At 32.5% G+C, this 16,559-nt stretch overlaps 1 protein-coding gene across 11 annotated transcripts in view; it reads left to right on the forward strand.

The window, feature by feature from the left end:
• Positions 1-2,248: 2,248 nt before the first annotated feature.
• The window catches only part of LOC119638939 (insulin-like receptor), an 18,503-nt gene continuing 4,192 nt past the window's right edge, over positions 2,249-16,559 (forward strand). The window contains exons 1-3 of one of the 11 annotated variants that reach the window (XM_038036072.1): positions 3,809-4,833; positions 5,131-5,366; positions 11,712-12,931. In XM_038036072.1, coding sequence (XP_037892000.1) covers positions 11,749-12,931 — 1,183 coding nt within the window. In that variant the 5' untranslated portion in view covers positions 3,809-4,833; positions 5,131-5,366; positions 11,712-11,748. The other 10 variants (XM_038036076.1, XM_038036073.1, XM_038036068.1 and 7 more) reach the window with 10 other exon arrangements.

A 16,559-nucleotide genomic window follows, 5' to 3' on the forward strand; every position in this document is an offset into this window, starting at 1 on the left:
GGTACCGGGTATATTAAACTTAGATCTTGCTCATGTCTTTGTTCTGCTTCTCGGTATATTAAGCTAGATACAACCAAAAATCCGAACATTACTGGTTCCACATTCTCCTTGGTGACAATATCTTATCCATGTTTAAAAGAGGATTTCTCTTCGCTCTTAGTTCCATCCGTTGATACTGGACGAATTATAAATATTGTGACAGTACATCCTCTGGTGTAGAAGAGCTGTAGTCATACATTGTCATGGTAGAGTAGGTCTGCTGTAAAGAAAGTGGATAATAGAAGTAGAATATTTGTCTAAATTTTATAACTTATATATTATATAGAAAGGTAATGAAATTTGAACATATAAATGATCTCAATCAAATAGTGACTATATTCCTTCACAAATCCTTCTGTTCGTCTAATATATCTGCGCTCCTATGTGAAACCTAATGCATATGCATGTATACTTACTGCCTTCACGCTAATACATATCTTAAATTTGCCGAGAGGCAATCTAGAACTGTCTTCGAACGTTTCTGTTTTTTCGGGCTCACATAATTTCTGCATATCATCACCATCGTAACTGAACATCGCGCCTACAAGAGCTGCTGTTCCTGTTTCAGTAATCCCATTAGTTTTTATCACATTTTAAATAATTTCACATGACTATGACGGATTTTTTCCCCTTGTTTCTTAGAAAATAACATTTTTTGTGCAGTCTTTTCGAGCAGACCAAAACTCACAAATGGAGATCGCGAAAATGAACAATAGCAATGAAAATTGCCGTTAAGTAACGCTTTTTGTTTTTGTTCCTTTTCATTAGTGTTGTTAAGCTACAAATGTGTTATAGCGTTTTTTGTATTAAATTTTTACGATCTTAGAAATGGCAACGCATTTGCAATAGAACAAATTAAGAAGTCAATTAGGAATTTGAAAGGTTTACAATTTGACAGATTACTGCCAAAAGAGAAAATTTGGCTTTTCTCACCATTTCTGCAATTCTTCCAACATAGCCCCTCTTATTTGTCTGTTAATAGTTAGTATATGAGATTTAGCATTTAGTTTTAGTTATTATTAATTTGAAATATAAATTAAATAATGTAAAAAATGTAAAATTATGTGCGGGTTCATCTTCGGGTGAATTGGTATCTTCTAAGGTTTTCAAAATTGTTGTCTAGATTAGATAATTATTTTCCTCTAGGTGGCGAACTTTTTCCATCAACGGAAAAGACAAAAAAAGAAAAGTCAAATTTATGCACGATTATTGATTGATTTTACATGATTATTACTTAACAAATAATAATAAATAATCTAAGAATAAAATAAGAAGCTATCAATAATTATTATAATGTTTAACTAATGCATAATGAAATTTCATTACGTATATTTCCGAAGAGAATATTCAATGTTTGTAATAATTGAACACATACAAAACTGCAACCTCCGCTTTTTTGACGTATTATATGCGAAAACTATAATTTTCTCTAGGAAAAATCTGGAAAAAGGAAAATAATTAATACATAGTTATAAAGCGCTGTTTACTCGAAAACCGAAGTGTCGTGTTGATCACCCCATATTAAAATTTCTGCTATACTTCTTAACGATTACTCTCGGATACCGTTGTATTTTTTTCTAAAATATTATATAAATATTTTAGATGTTCCAACGATAAACGGTTTCGTTTATTCCAAGCCCCACCAAACCAACTCCACTACGAAACATTTTTCTTCCCGAGATTTTGGGCAATTTTCACTAGTTTTTATTTCTATTAATATCGTTTCAATTTTCCCATCTTTTAACCACAAACGCAATTTTACAATTTTAATCCGAAAATGTTCCTCAAATTACAGCTGATTATATTATGGTATTGCGCAATCAAATGAATTGTTTACATAGTGAGAATAAATAAATAAATAAATTGAGAATAATTCAGGGTGCGACTAAAATTCAGGTCGTTCCCAAATCAGTCGTTTTTTGAGAGGTGATTTCTTTGCTTATTTGGCACCACTTGGGGATTGCTAACCTTGTTACTGTAAAATTCTGTTTGCTAGGAGACATTTTTGTTGATTACTTGGCACCATTAGGAGACAATATTGGATCCCGTACTATTTTGTTATTGTGAAATTTTGTTGCTCTGAGAGCAATTTATTAGATACTTGGCAGTATTGGATCCCACAAAAATTTGTTATTGTAACATTTTGTTTGCTCTGAGAGGAACGTTTCCATATCTTTTTTTGTATTAGTTTTTTTCTGAATTTTGAATGATAAAGATGTGTAAGCGTCGGTCGGTGCCGTGTTCGTATTTCTTTACTCCAAAAATAACACACGGTTAATGTCGCTATATTGTCATATTTGTCTATATTATGTCGCTTTTTTCTCTTTGAGAAAGTTAGTAAATTTGCTAATGATTTGCTCATGTTAAATGTTAAAGCGTCTAAAATAAAGTAGCGTTTCTTTTTTTTTTTGGAAAAAAACAAATACAAAATATTTACTTAACCACAGCATGCCATTTTCATACATGTGCAAATATGTAAGCTTGCGTGTATACAGTGCTGAAATAAACATATAAAAGAAGCGTAGACTCCTAGAAAAAAGCAACAATAACGCATTTATTTTCATGACATCAAAAGAGGTGTATTTTTAATGTTTTCGATCGCCTTTTTTACTGAATTAAAGAAAAAAAATCTGATTTTGAAAAGGAAAGTGAATGATATTTTTTTCATCTATGTGCCTATGTATATATGATTTTATAACAGTCATGGTTAACGCGGTTTAGCCTATCATACACATATATAAATAACCGTACGGACGTGGACGGATATAGGTGTAGTTACGTAGTAAAGCAAAGTAATAGTGTTCAAGTTTTATTAAAATTTGTTATCGTTTCGCTGCCGTCATGAATAAGTAGAGAAAAAGGTTCTTAAAAAAAACGTTTACCCCAGTTAGAAAGAATTTCATTATTAATGGAAGCCGCTTTCCTTTTTATTGAAATGATAAAAAGGAGGAAAAATTGAAATCATAGGAATTTCAAAGAATTCTACTAAGTGTGCTGACTGATCACTCAACCGGATATATTAAATAAATTCTTTACAATAAGCAAATTCCTAAGCAAAGATGTAATTTTTGCTTACAACGACACTACGTGATTGTAGCAACGTATTAAAGAAATAAAAAAGAAAAATATGCTCCTGTGTGCGCGCGTTTTATGGACAAATAAATAAAATAACAAAACCCAAAAAAAGAATCCAAACATTTGGTTAAAGTGAATAGAAATCTATTGTTTACTGCACATTCCTTACTAATGTATGCGTGTTTGAGACAACAACAACAGTAACGACAACGTCGCCAACATTGAAAATCTATTTTTCTATCAAGAAAAGCTAAGATACGCATACATCACCATAAACTTCTGATGAAATCAAATTCTTATTTACATATGCGTAATAATAATAATAATAATACATCTATAATATATGTGTAGTATAATTATTGTTGTTGTTTTTCTTTCGGCCTCTTTATAATTATTTGCAAAGTACTTCTTCGACCAATGTAAAAGATATCTGTTTTGAAAATTATTTACAAAATGAATAAATAAATATGTAGTTAAGTAAAGAAAAAAAAAATACTACGCAGCAAATTATGCGAACTATCTATCTATCTATGTATGTATACATTTATACATGTTTACATACATAATAAGGAATCCGAAATGGAAACAGAAAGCGTGAGAGCGCAACAGCAAGAATTTTATTCAAAACAAAAGTGATATCAAAGCAGAAATGAAAATAACAAATATGCGCCTTCTTTACGTACGTTATACACTAAGTAAAATATGGAACGTCTGCACCCTACCAAGCAAGCATAAATCAATGAGAATAAATAATTTAAGAATAGATTGTAAACAATTAATTTGCTTTGGGTACATTTAAGGAAACCTGAATGTACGGTCATTTTTTTTAAGCTTTAACAAATCGTTGCACACACTATACTATAAATTACACTTTTTTATGCAAATCATGCTTAATCACACCTGCTAGGAGTAGTGTAGCGTTGTGTTCGTATTAAAATTGTTTATTTTTTTATGTTGTTTTGTTGTTAATACGATTATAATAAAAGAAAGAGAGGGAGATTGCGTGCGTCTGTGTGTATACGTTTTTACTTTAAGTTAGAAAATGTGTATGTGCGTGTGTTTGCCTAAACAATCTAAAGAGGTATAGAGAGAGAGTCTATAAGTTACTGCTGCGCAACAGAGAATAATAATAACAACAACAACGATAATGATGAAGGGAGGCATAAATAGATAAGGAGAGAAAAAATATGTTAAAAACGAATAAAAAAATATGTTAAAAAGCACCAATAAAAACGCAGCCAAAATAGACGGTTGTAATACATTATTAAAAATTCACAAGAGCGGTTTTGCGGCATTAGATATCGCATGCAAGAATAAATAGTAAAAAAAAAGAAAGGAAAAATCATTTAATACATATATATAATTTATTTTAAGCTGCAATAAGAAAAGTTTACGATTGTTAGCTGCTTTTTTTATATTACTATTTTCTATGGCTAGCCAGCCAGCCAGAGCAGACGTTTTGCTTTTGCCTTCATGTTATTATACGACACGCAGCAGACGTCAAAAAGGGATTGAATTGCATGCATGAAAACATTTGCTTCATGTAAAGCAATATTAAAGAAAAAAAAAATTAAAATTAAATAAACAGTTTTCTTTTTAAAAAAATGTAAGCAGCTTAAGCAGTGAATTGTGAAACGAATTTAATATAATTGTGCCGTCAAACAAAAACAAGGGAAAAAAGTAATAAAATAATTAAAACGTATTGAAGTTTAGATCGAAGTGCGTATTCAAGTTTGTATATATTGGTCAGAAAAACTTTTTCAAAAACGTAGTGCGTAGATAATAAAAATTTTTCTATAGTGTAGTAAATAAAGCAAATAATACATTAAACGCATATACGTGCAACGTTTTGGGTAAATCGATGAATGAATGAATGAATATGACTATGAGTAAAATATTGTGAAATGGTGCCGCATAGAGCGACCTGCCCTTTTTTTAGAGCAAAAAAAAAATCTGTTTATTGGTATCTATATAAAATTTGTATATATGTAAAATTTTTAAATCCTCTTTTCAAAGAATATAGAATTTCTATATATACACAGAGAAAGTGTAGGAGTTCAAAACTATTCTATACGGTAGTGGGATGAACATCTAACGGATTAAAATCTGTTTTCATTTCGATTCATTGGAAAATGTATACGAAACAAACAGAAATTTATTTAAAAATGCGTCATTCATTTTTTTATACGCACTGAAGCAATCACACAGTTAACAAGCAGTTATACATTTGTTTTGTTGTTTTTCTACAAAAAGTGAGCGCCAGTGATAAATATTTATATATATATATATATATATTTCTATGCATACATACTTATACGCTTCTGTTGTGTATGAAGGTCCAGTCATTTAATGTGTATTTCTCCATTCTGTTCTTAATAATAATTTCCATTCCTCCCTCCTTTTGCTTACGCCAGAGTTTGTAGTCAGTCGTACTACACAATTATCTACTTTTTGTTATTTTTATTCTTGCATAGTGTTTTTGGTTTTCTTCTTCACATCGTCATTTGTTTTTTTCGTTTCGGTTAGTTTTGCTTTGACTCTGCCGTTCGTACTTGAGCATTCAAGCAAATATTATATATATATATATATATATATATATAAATATATATGTATATATATTCGGGTTGTGTGTAGACAAGTTTAGAGACAGCAAAAATTCTTTTCGCATGCTAGCTGGTTTTGTATGTCTCTTTAATTTAAATGTTGACCACACACATACATTGATAACATTCTTGTTGTTTATTTTGATATTCATTTATTTATTCTTGTTTTGAATTCAAAGGAAAACGATCACAACACTATTCTCGTCGTCGTAATCATTAAATACCTAACTAAAGAACAGTATAGCGTTGCAATAATTTGCTCTCTCTCTCTCTTTCTCTCTCTTTCTCCCTCTCTCCGGATTTCGGCTTTTCATAGTTAAATTCGTAAGCAAAATGTAATAAATGGATTACAATCTGTCTAAAAATTGCGTCCATCTGAGCGTAAGCGTATATGTTTGTTTACAATTCTCAATAATTGAAAATGTGTTTGTTTATATTTCATACGTACGATAGGTATATATATCAAAAACAAACAAAAAAAAAAACCTACCGAATACCGAATGATTTTCATTCATGGGGCAAAGCGGTAGGTTTACATAAGTGTGTACGCGCATAAAATACCGTCTGTCTGAACGTATTTTGCAAAAGCTATTCATAGTAAGTAATACGCTATTTTATATATACACGCACTAATGTGTATATATACATTAAAATGCCTGAGTGTAAGTGCATATAGTTAGCTTCCGCCCTTAATAGCGAGTTCGAAAATACTACTGTTTCTACACATTTATCTACTACAGATATTCATTTATGCCGTCCTGAATATATTTACACATATAATGTATACATACACACATGTAAGAGAGTACACGCGGCCAACCGAACAAATGTGATACGTCTCGCACATGCGCTTTTTTATAAATAATAATTTCGGATTTTGCTTTATAAAAGAAATGAGTTTTTCCCATCCACGTTTCGTTGTTGTGTTCTCTTTACGTTTGTTATTGTTGCCGCTGTTGGGTATTTGTTGTCTGAGTATTATTGGTTTATGTTTCTTTTGCACATATTTTCGGGGTCAACGGTCATCTGGAGGGTTGTTTTTAGTGTATTTTTCTATACAATTGACTGACTGGCTACAGATTGCTGCTGTTGCTGCTGCTTAGGAAGACAAAGCTCCGTCAACGTTGTCGTCATCGTAAGTCAGTGCCGTTTTCGTTGTTTGTTTTGATTTTGTGCTTTTAATTGTGAATTTTTTTTGTCTTTTTTATATGTTTCTTTATTTTCCGTCATGTCTGCACTAGTAAAGTTATTTCCCCTCTCCCAGTATATCATATATATACAAGTAAAATTAACACACATAGTACATACCAACACAGTTACAACAATTATACAGTCAAACACGTATACGCAGTTTAGAGTGATTTGTAGCGTAACCTGTGACAAGTGCAATATAAAATTCGTAAATACTAATGGCTTACATACCCATATTCTTTGCAAAGGCTGTACATTTCCATTTTCAAGCAAGGAAAAATTTTGATGTGGTTAGTGGTCTTTTTCTAATTAAATTCTCGAAATTAACGTCTTAGGTAAAAAGTGGGTTCTAACGTTCAAGGATACTAATTAATATTGGAATATCTCAAAACGAAAGGAATATCATTGGAATTTGTGTTTTTTTTTCAAGTCACCCAATTAATACTTCGCTCACTGTTAATAATAAATCGAGTAACTCTTTCTTTGTAACCGGTGCTTATCTGTGATCCGGCGGGTAATTGTCAACTTACACCGTCTGTCAAACAGATATTAGTTTTTTGAAAATTTAGGGGAGATATCTTGCTTGAATAGGTAAGATTTTCTCGCTGACGAGAGAATGTATACCGCAATTACTGCACAGTTGCAAAATTTGAAATTGACCAAAAATTTATATATTTTATGGAATTTTTTAATCCTGTTGCTTCGCGGCACAAAGGTATTGAAAAAAAACCTAAATTTTGATACACTATAATATTGTGTAGGCTTGGTCATTTTTTTTTCATTTTTGTACAGGTGCTACAGCATCGTCCATGCATGGCTCATATCTGCTATAGCTATGAGTAATGATAAAAAAAACCTTTCACTACCATCGACATTTTCAGTACCAGCATGTGTGCAAAAATTTCGAATGTTTCGGCCAAATTTGCAGTCGATAGCGTATATACTTTAATATGTACGCTGTGATGTTTCTGAAGCGTCCTTCTGGCCATTGCAAACGTTTTGACAAAATGATTATACGTATCACCTAAGAATGAAAAATGTAGGGAGTAAAAAAATCGCAGTCTTCCATAGCGTTTAATGTTTGTTTCTAAAGCACTCTTTTAACGGATATGGCCTCGTATTTGGTTTATGCTTTTGTGAGGGTCGGGAAAGATTTCCTTTTTACCGTAAAAGCTTAAAAGAATGTTAATTTTAGGTCGGCAGATATCAAAGTTGCTCAAATGATTTAGCTTTAATGTCCGCTTTCCTCTGCAGATTACTTTCCAAAAAAGCTTTTCATCGTAGTCTGCCGCACATTTTGTTTCTTCCCTAAGCGATTTGATTTTATAGTCAATGATCAATCACTCAGGGGATGTCTCCTACACGAGTGGCACGTTAATGTTCGAAAGGCATGAGGACATATGTAAAGACTGGCCACTGTCTAAAAGATGCCTGCCTAATCGGTAAATGTTATGCCTTGATCGACTGAGCACTCGCTGTAGCTACAAGAAAGTGTGATCGTGAGCTCGCGAACATTGAGTTTGTAGTCGAGAATCTTATTTATGCTGTTATGCGACAGACTAATCTGTAATAAGATTATGGAATGAAGTAAGCGGGAAAATTTACACTTTTTTGTAAATTTGTAAAAGCACAAGTCGAAGCAACATTGATGAACGCCGTCCGTAGAAAATATTTTGTCAATATTGAGCATGTAAGTTAGCCTCGAAACCAATACAAGGTGTTTGTATCAAATTCTAGGTCAATATCTGCCATGAAGTTGGCGTACTTTCGAAGGGAAACATCTCGTCGCCTCACATACGTGCATTTGCTGTGTTATGGGTGCTGATGTACGAACTTCCCTATAAGATTACTTCGATTTCAATTATATGTATTTATGATAAGATCTTGACCGACTACGTTTTTTTTTTCTTGATTATTGTACATAACATACCGAATAAATGTTAAAATACATGCTACAACTATTTTAAAGGATTGGACGAATTAAATCGAACGTGTGTCGATTTTATTTGCTAATCACATGTGATTGTGTGAATGTGTGGAAACGAATGAATAAATTATTTTTAGTGATATTTTCGATCGCTTTTCTAAATTTAGCAGCTTAGTGCAAATATTTTTAATATATATCTAAATACAAACATTCATTTAAATATATGTGTGGTTGGTTAAGTATAATATATATAGTTATTTTTTTTTTATTTATTTTTATTTTGATGACAAGCTATTTTTAATTTTTACTTGTCTAGTGGAAACGTGAAAACGCGGAAAATGATATGAGAGTAAATCTTCACACTTCTCTGAACTCATGTATTTGAAAATAAGAAAGCAAGAAACGGATGTGGGTATTTTTTTTGAAATTATTTAAAAAAATTTACTTTTAACACGTGTTTATGTATGTGCTGTGTGTGCGCGTATATGCAAAAAGAGAGGTAAACAATTCTACACACATATAAAAAATTCCCTGCTTTTATTATTAAGTGAGAGTCTTGTATAAAATATTTCTCTATTTCTTTAAATATTGTTTTTGTCTGCTTGTGCGACTGTGTATGTGTATGTACAAGATTTTAGCCGGTCCGGATTTTCTTTTCTACTTTTTCTTTACTTGAACGTCGCGTCGTAGCGAAGATTCGTTATAAACAGTGTATGGTAATATTTCGTGAGAGCTCTAGCTCAACGGAAAAAGAGCGACAGAGCCAAATGGAGAAGAAAGAAAAGAGAGAAATTAAGAAGAGAGAAATAGATAGAAAAACAGAACAATTTATACATATAAGTTTCTTATGTGTTACGCGGGGAAGAGTAGAGTGACGGGTGAAGTTGATTGGAATGTTGCCGTTTACCGTTTAGAGTTAGCATGACTGAGAGACAGATTGACTCACAATTGAATGTATCATTATGTTTTATTTGTGTTAAAAGCATGTATTTTTTGTGTATACGTACCTATATATACATATATATATGTATATATAGATGTGTGTATAGACTTTTCTTCATCTTTCACTTGAATTGTTTTTTTACCGAGTGCGATGTATTTACATGTTTTGAGTTTCTTACTTACACACTGCTCACATAACATGAATTGACATGACACAACATAACAATGTGGTGATCGAAAGAAAATAGTGGCTATAAGTGATAGCGAAGTAAATCAGTATACATCACTTCTAATGTCCGGTTATGATTAATTTAGCTAATGCTTATAAATAAATACTAAATAAAATATAAATTATTTCGTTAATTAATATAAAGTGAGTTTCTTCCGTCCTCTTTGACTGACGATGTCTAAGAAGCTATATAACATTTTTTTCAATTAAAAAAACGAATGCAGATGATGATGTGCTCCAATACGTCTGGCGCCTTTGTATTGTATTGAAATCAACAAGTGTTCATATGGTTAATAATGACATTAGATAGAAAAATTAGTGCATAAACAAAATTATGAAATTTATATATTTAAGGATCAAAACAACCGAACTTTTCTGTACCGTTATTAGAGAATAATATGCATGAAGTTCTTACAGGAGAATCATAATTCGTGGCCCACGCTGTTGATATTTCCTCTTAATTTATTACGGTTAAATTTCTGCAAAAATCAAAATTTCCGAAGAATTCTTTTCTATAAAAAAAAGTTCACGATTTCCGAACTTGACGAGGGGATTTTATTTAGGAAAAATTTCAGAAAAAGCTAAAATTCTAGGCTACAAGTTATACTAGTTGGGGTCATAGATCACGGATTTATTTAGTCCATTTTTGAACTTAACTCACGACGGTAATAATTAACAAGCAAACACACTACAATGGCAAATGGTGCTATCATTAAACACCCTACACTTCGCTTATACGATTATTCACGAAACGACTTCCCAAAATAAAATATTACAGGGTTGAAACAAATGGTTCAAAAGAGTACGAACCATTTTCAATATCTGAAATATTTCCGATCTGTAGCTTGAACACTAGAAAACAAGACGGTCAGAAGCTGGTGTATCTGAAGTCCTGCATGCATTCTCATAAGCTTAATATACCATAGTAACGCAAGTGGTGCAGGATATAAAAAGTTAGGACTATGTGTTTTCTCATTCAAAATTTTGCAGTAATTAAACAGACGGACGGTGGCAGAAGAATATCGCGCAACTAATCGACACTGCCCATGATCGTTCCAAAAAAATCTCATAATTTGATCAGAAATTCGGCCTCGCATCTTCTAAAACTATTTAGCCAAAAATCTCGTCGTGTGATAAATGTATTTGCACGGGTGCCTGCGCAGTATCGGTTATTGAGAAAGCACGGCTCAATGAAATGAGTCATGAGCTTGTTTATTAAATTCCCATCGAGTTGGAAGTCGATTAAAAAACGTGTGGATTTTTTAAGAATCTAACTTAAGGGTGCATGTGTTCAGTTACAAGTGTCTAAAAGAAGAACTAATGCGCCTAAGAACTGTATTAGAAAGTGGAGCTATTGCTCATAAGCGTTGGTTTTCGTGTAAGATAATAGGCAATGAGGTGAAAATATATTTCGCACCCAATGGTGAAAATATATTGGATAGTGCGTTTTACGGAAGAAAAATGTTTTTTAGTTTAATTGAAAGCCGCTTAGACTACATTACCGCATGCATGCATACTCTACATATGAAAAGTAAAAGAGAAAACTCATAGTTCATGCGTTTTAATTAAAATATCATGTATTAAACATAAAATATGATATATGGTCCTCCTTGCAAATGTTATGTGGGATAGAATTAAGTGTATGAAAGCGTTTTAGAACAGCTTAGTTATAATAAACCAACCTTTTCTTGAATACAATTTACAGATTATAACGGCGTAAATTATTGCGAAATGTTAAAACAATGGCTTTCATTGCCAATGTGTATAATTGCATGGACATTGATATTGGACCAGTAGTTAATAACTTAATGGTAAAGAAACGTAAATTATATTTGTATAAACGTTTTAAAATGAATAAAACCGACGAGACGATCACTACCGGAGTCAATAATGAATACGAAATCAACGCCACGAATCAAACGTCAGTCATAAAGTTTCCATCACAAATAAAATCCGAATTAACTGTTATTGATGAGCAAACAATGAGTAACGATACATCACTGTACTGTAAACGGACCGTTAATCCTTGTAACATGTGCGGATCAATAACCTGTAAATATCCCAAACAGCAGAAAAAACAACAACAGCAACAACACCATGGTATTTTTACTGCTAAGAACAGGCATACATATTGCAACATGTCCAAAGCAAAACAAATGAATTGCTCATGTAAACATAACTGCCGTAGAAAATCATTATCGTATGAATTAAGCCAAATCGAAACAAGTACTGAAGCAGATGAGCAGCATCAAGAAAGGAACAGTCCTTGGAATCATCCGTGTTCAGGTGTTACAGCGAACAAGACAAATTTCATGCAACCTGCCCCTCAAACTTTCCATTATTCCACCTGTCCTCTACTTTCGTCGCGAACATCATCACCATTGACTCTATTATCCAGGCCGTTATCCATCGAATGTGGCTCTAAAGAAAATCATTCACTCCAAATCAAGCATAAAAAGCCATTTGGCCACGATTTATCGTCGTCATCTAAATCCACATTAAAGAAAATAATTTTTTTAGACGAGAGGCAAAACATCACTACTACATGTAGCCAATTCCGAATAAATGCTCTTTCTGAAATGCTGAAGCATTTAAATTCCTCGATTATATCGTTAGCATGCTTTGGCTTCAATCAAAAGTTTGCAAAGCAAAAATTACTAAAAGTAGATACGAAATGTTATCACTTGCAGCGTCCACGACGAAAGCGGTCACCAGCGACGCTCGGTACGCAAATTTTGCATCAACGATTGACAAACGCGACAATATTGAATATGGTTCTAATGGGTCTATGGTTCCTGGCATTGCTATCGCCATCCACGCATGCTTTAGCATCACTTGAAACGTCCTTGCAAACGTCACCAGTAGCTTTCACAGCACGATCAGAAACAACATCGCCGCCAGTGAGATTGTCGCGCACCGAAACAGGTATTTATATTTGCTTTATAAAGAGTATTTGGAATGTTCTAAAACAAATCTATTAAAATATATTACAATATTTTATTTAAAAGAAGGGACCCGGTCATCAAGTTCAGAAACTCTTTTTCAGATCGGTTTCGAACGTTAAGCATTTTTTGCCTTTGTCCATGGTCCCTCATCGTAAACTATCAAATGCTTATTTATATTACGTTTGTGATGTTTTTTTTTATCGAAATTTAAAGAGCTTTCCCTTATAATTCTAAATGAACTTCGATCGATTCTTTGCTAATTTCCTCGTGAAACGATTACTTTTATCACTGTGAAACTTCTGGAATTTAAGGACATAAAACCGAATCGAATGATTCCCAGAGGCCTTTTTAGATTCTAGCTTTACACCGTCAAAACAGTGCTGGTCGCTTTGCCTCATTAGCTGATTAGTTGCTAGAAGTTGCTAGATACGCGGAATTCTATCCGTTAAATTTTTCATTATTAGTTCGTATGGTACCATAATATAAGAATTCTTTTTGTATCCAGCTACAAGCACAACACAAATTGTTAAATATTTTTTTTTTTTGATCGATCGTATCATCGCTCTGGAGAGCGATGTCATAAGATCGAACTTACTAGCTCTCCTCAATTTTTTCGAAGCACTTTGTTGACTTCATCAACGATTAGACTATCAAAACTCTTGCGCCTTTTTAACATAGAAACGTAGAATAGAAACGAGCAAACCATTTGTTCGCTGCTAATTTTGCAACGTAACGCCGGGGGTTTTAAAACAAACCCGTAAAGTGCAACGAAATGCAAAGCCTGTACAGTTGTTTTCTTACGTACGCTTAGTTTCACCATCGCCTTTAAAAATGATTTGGTTTGAAGCGGTGTACATATGATGACTTTTATCACAATAATCGCCTCACTTTCTATGGACCAATTCATTTTATGTTGAGGTAGTTTCTGCTTCAAACAAGAACAAAGTTCTGAAGTAATATACATCCAATTCTTTTTTTACATGGTAGGTGCTTTCCGTAAAAATCCGTGCAAAAAATCATGTAAAAATATACATGCGACATACGGTAAATTTGGTGATATTTTCGACAACATTAAAAAATCATACAAAACGAAAAAACTCAATATATATTTTCAAAAAACCGAAAACCGTGCAAAAAAAAGAATAATGAAAACCGTATTATATATTTATGAAACAAAATTCATTCACTTTTATTACAAAAACAAATTAAAATTAGTGTACAGTAAAAATTCGCTTGTTACTTGATAACAAGCGCGCATGTTTATTATGAACTGAACCGAAGACGTACAATACATGCAAAATGAGTGAGAATTGTAAACAAACGTATTCAAACATTCTCAGTTGTATGGAATTTTTATTTTCTCAGTTGTATGGAATTTGTATTATTGAATCCTAAGAACATGATTTAATATACGACCGAAAAGTATACTATACGACCAAAAAGTATACTATACGACCGAATAGAACAAGATGCATAAATATACGAGAATCATTTGTACCAAGCTAGTTAATCCTTACAATTATTAGTATTAAGCGACAACTAAGAGAAATATAGTTTTTTTTCTTCTCTCAAATCATTTGTAGAGTTTAATAATTTGATGAGTTTAATTTTCCTCTACTTTTGAATTTGTCAAGAGGTTTTAATGCGATGAATAACTCAAAGAAGACGCTATGATCAACAGATAGCTCGAATATCTCTAGCACAAAACAGGTTTGATCCAAACGAAAAATTTGGTTCGTTATTAACGGCCAATTAGTAATAGAAGACTAACTTATCAAGACATGTAGGAGCATAAACCGACTGACTTCTAGTCACAATATCCCCTCAATTATACTTTGTTGCTGCATCCACAAGTTTCTGCGACACACTGTCAAAATTAGAAGTAAAAAAAAGTTGTTGTATTTTTCGAACAAAAAATAGTTGGGTGTATACGAAGTAACAAGTGCTTTACCGACTCCTATTAATAAATGAGGAAATTTAAACCCCTCTCTTGGTCCACAATTTTTATCCTAAAATTCCAAAAAATAACTTTTTTCAGAGAAACGTTTACAATCCACTTTATCTCTAACCAGATATGCAGCCGTTGCCTGCGGCTATCTTCTAATGTTTGCTTGCGAAACGCGTGCATAATGCAAAAAACGATTGTGCTCATGAGAAAATTTTGTGTTTCTGAGCGTAGTTCTATAGTACTGTACTAGTGCGGGTACTTAATATAATACTTTGGATGCGTTTTTCTCGAACCAATTTTTCAAAGCTACAGCTAGCATATAATGTTTTTCCTTTGAAAAACGCTTTTTGCACTGTCGAGAAAAATGACATGCCCTAATGAATCGTGGGCATTTCCGGCATCTTTAATTTAAACAAAAAAATTATACTTTTTTATTAAAATAATCGTCAGCCACACAAAAAACAATTTTTTGAATAGTTTGTATGATTCATTAGCTGTAGGCGTGCAAATGAAGTGGTTTTCTTTAGGTAAGAATTTGAATCGGTTTCACCGCTTTCCGCTGAATTCTTTCAATTAAAGATACCTCGCGAGGATGAGGAATCCTTTGTTACTTTCTTTTGGTACCTTTCAAAAGAGTTTTTATTTAATACTTTAATATATGCTTAAAAACTTTCTGGAGTATTATTGCTCTATACCCCTTTCTTCCATCCAAAAAATGTTTGCAAATCAGGTACTTGACATTACCTCCTAATTCAGAGCTAAGCAATTGTTCAGATTAACGGGATTGTACTTGTACCAATCCCGTGATCGAAGAGTGGGCTTATCATCATTTTGTTAAAATTGTTGCATCACCAAGAATCAAGCTTCAGAGACACCGTAAAGCATATATACTCTTGATAGCATCGAATTCGGAATGGATCAAATATGGCAGAAAGGTTGGAAGTTTCCACGCAGCTTGCTATTGAATATGGGCCAAAAGAGATGCCTACGGCGCAACATAACTTGGGTTTGGGTTGGGTAGGTTGGGTTTTTTGCCCATTACTCATACACTGCATCACACTAAATATAAAAATTTCCACATATATTCTATAAAAACGAAAAATATTGGTCACGTCCATCCAATACTATAGAGTATGAAACTACAGCTAAGATGACATAGACAATTCGGTGGCGAAAAAAATTATAATCTTCTTACGTATTTCTATTTGATCGCTATTTTAAGTAACCGATTACTAGCACTTATTAGCTGAGAAAATGTTGAAATTTCTTCTAACCGCATATACTGTGAGCCTCATTAATATTGGATTTTTTCGCTCGACAAAAAGTAAATGCTTCTTAAACCTAGTCCATTGCCCGAACATTTACTATTTTGTACTACAAGGGAGTACATATTAAAGAAAAAGAAAATATTATTCCAATAGAGAAGAAAATTCAATAACTCCAACAACTTCAAAGACATGCCGTCATTAATATTGGGTTTTTTTCATATAAGGAAGGATACGAAGGAAAAAAATAGCATCTTATTAAAAATTAATATTTTTGCTTAATAACATCATTTAAACGTTTTGACATATTTTGTATAATTTTTTTGGTCGTATAATAAATTTTTCTGTTCGTATATTAAATTTTTTGGTCGTACAATAAATTTTTTGGTCGTATA

Source organism: Glossina fuscipes, unplaced genomic scaffold (assembly GCF_014805625.2).
Source record: "Glossina fuscipes isolate IAEA_lab_2018 unplaced genomic scaffold, Yale_Gfus_2 111, whole genome shotgun sequence".
Classification (NCBI taxonomy): Eukaryota; Metazoa; Arthropoda; class Insecta; order Diptera; family Glossinidae; genus Glossina; species Glossina fuscipes.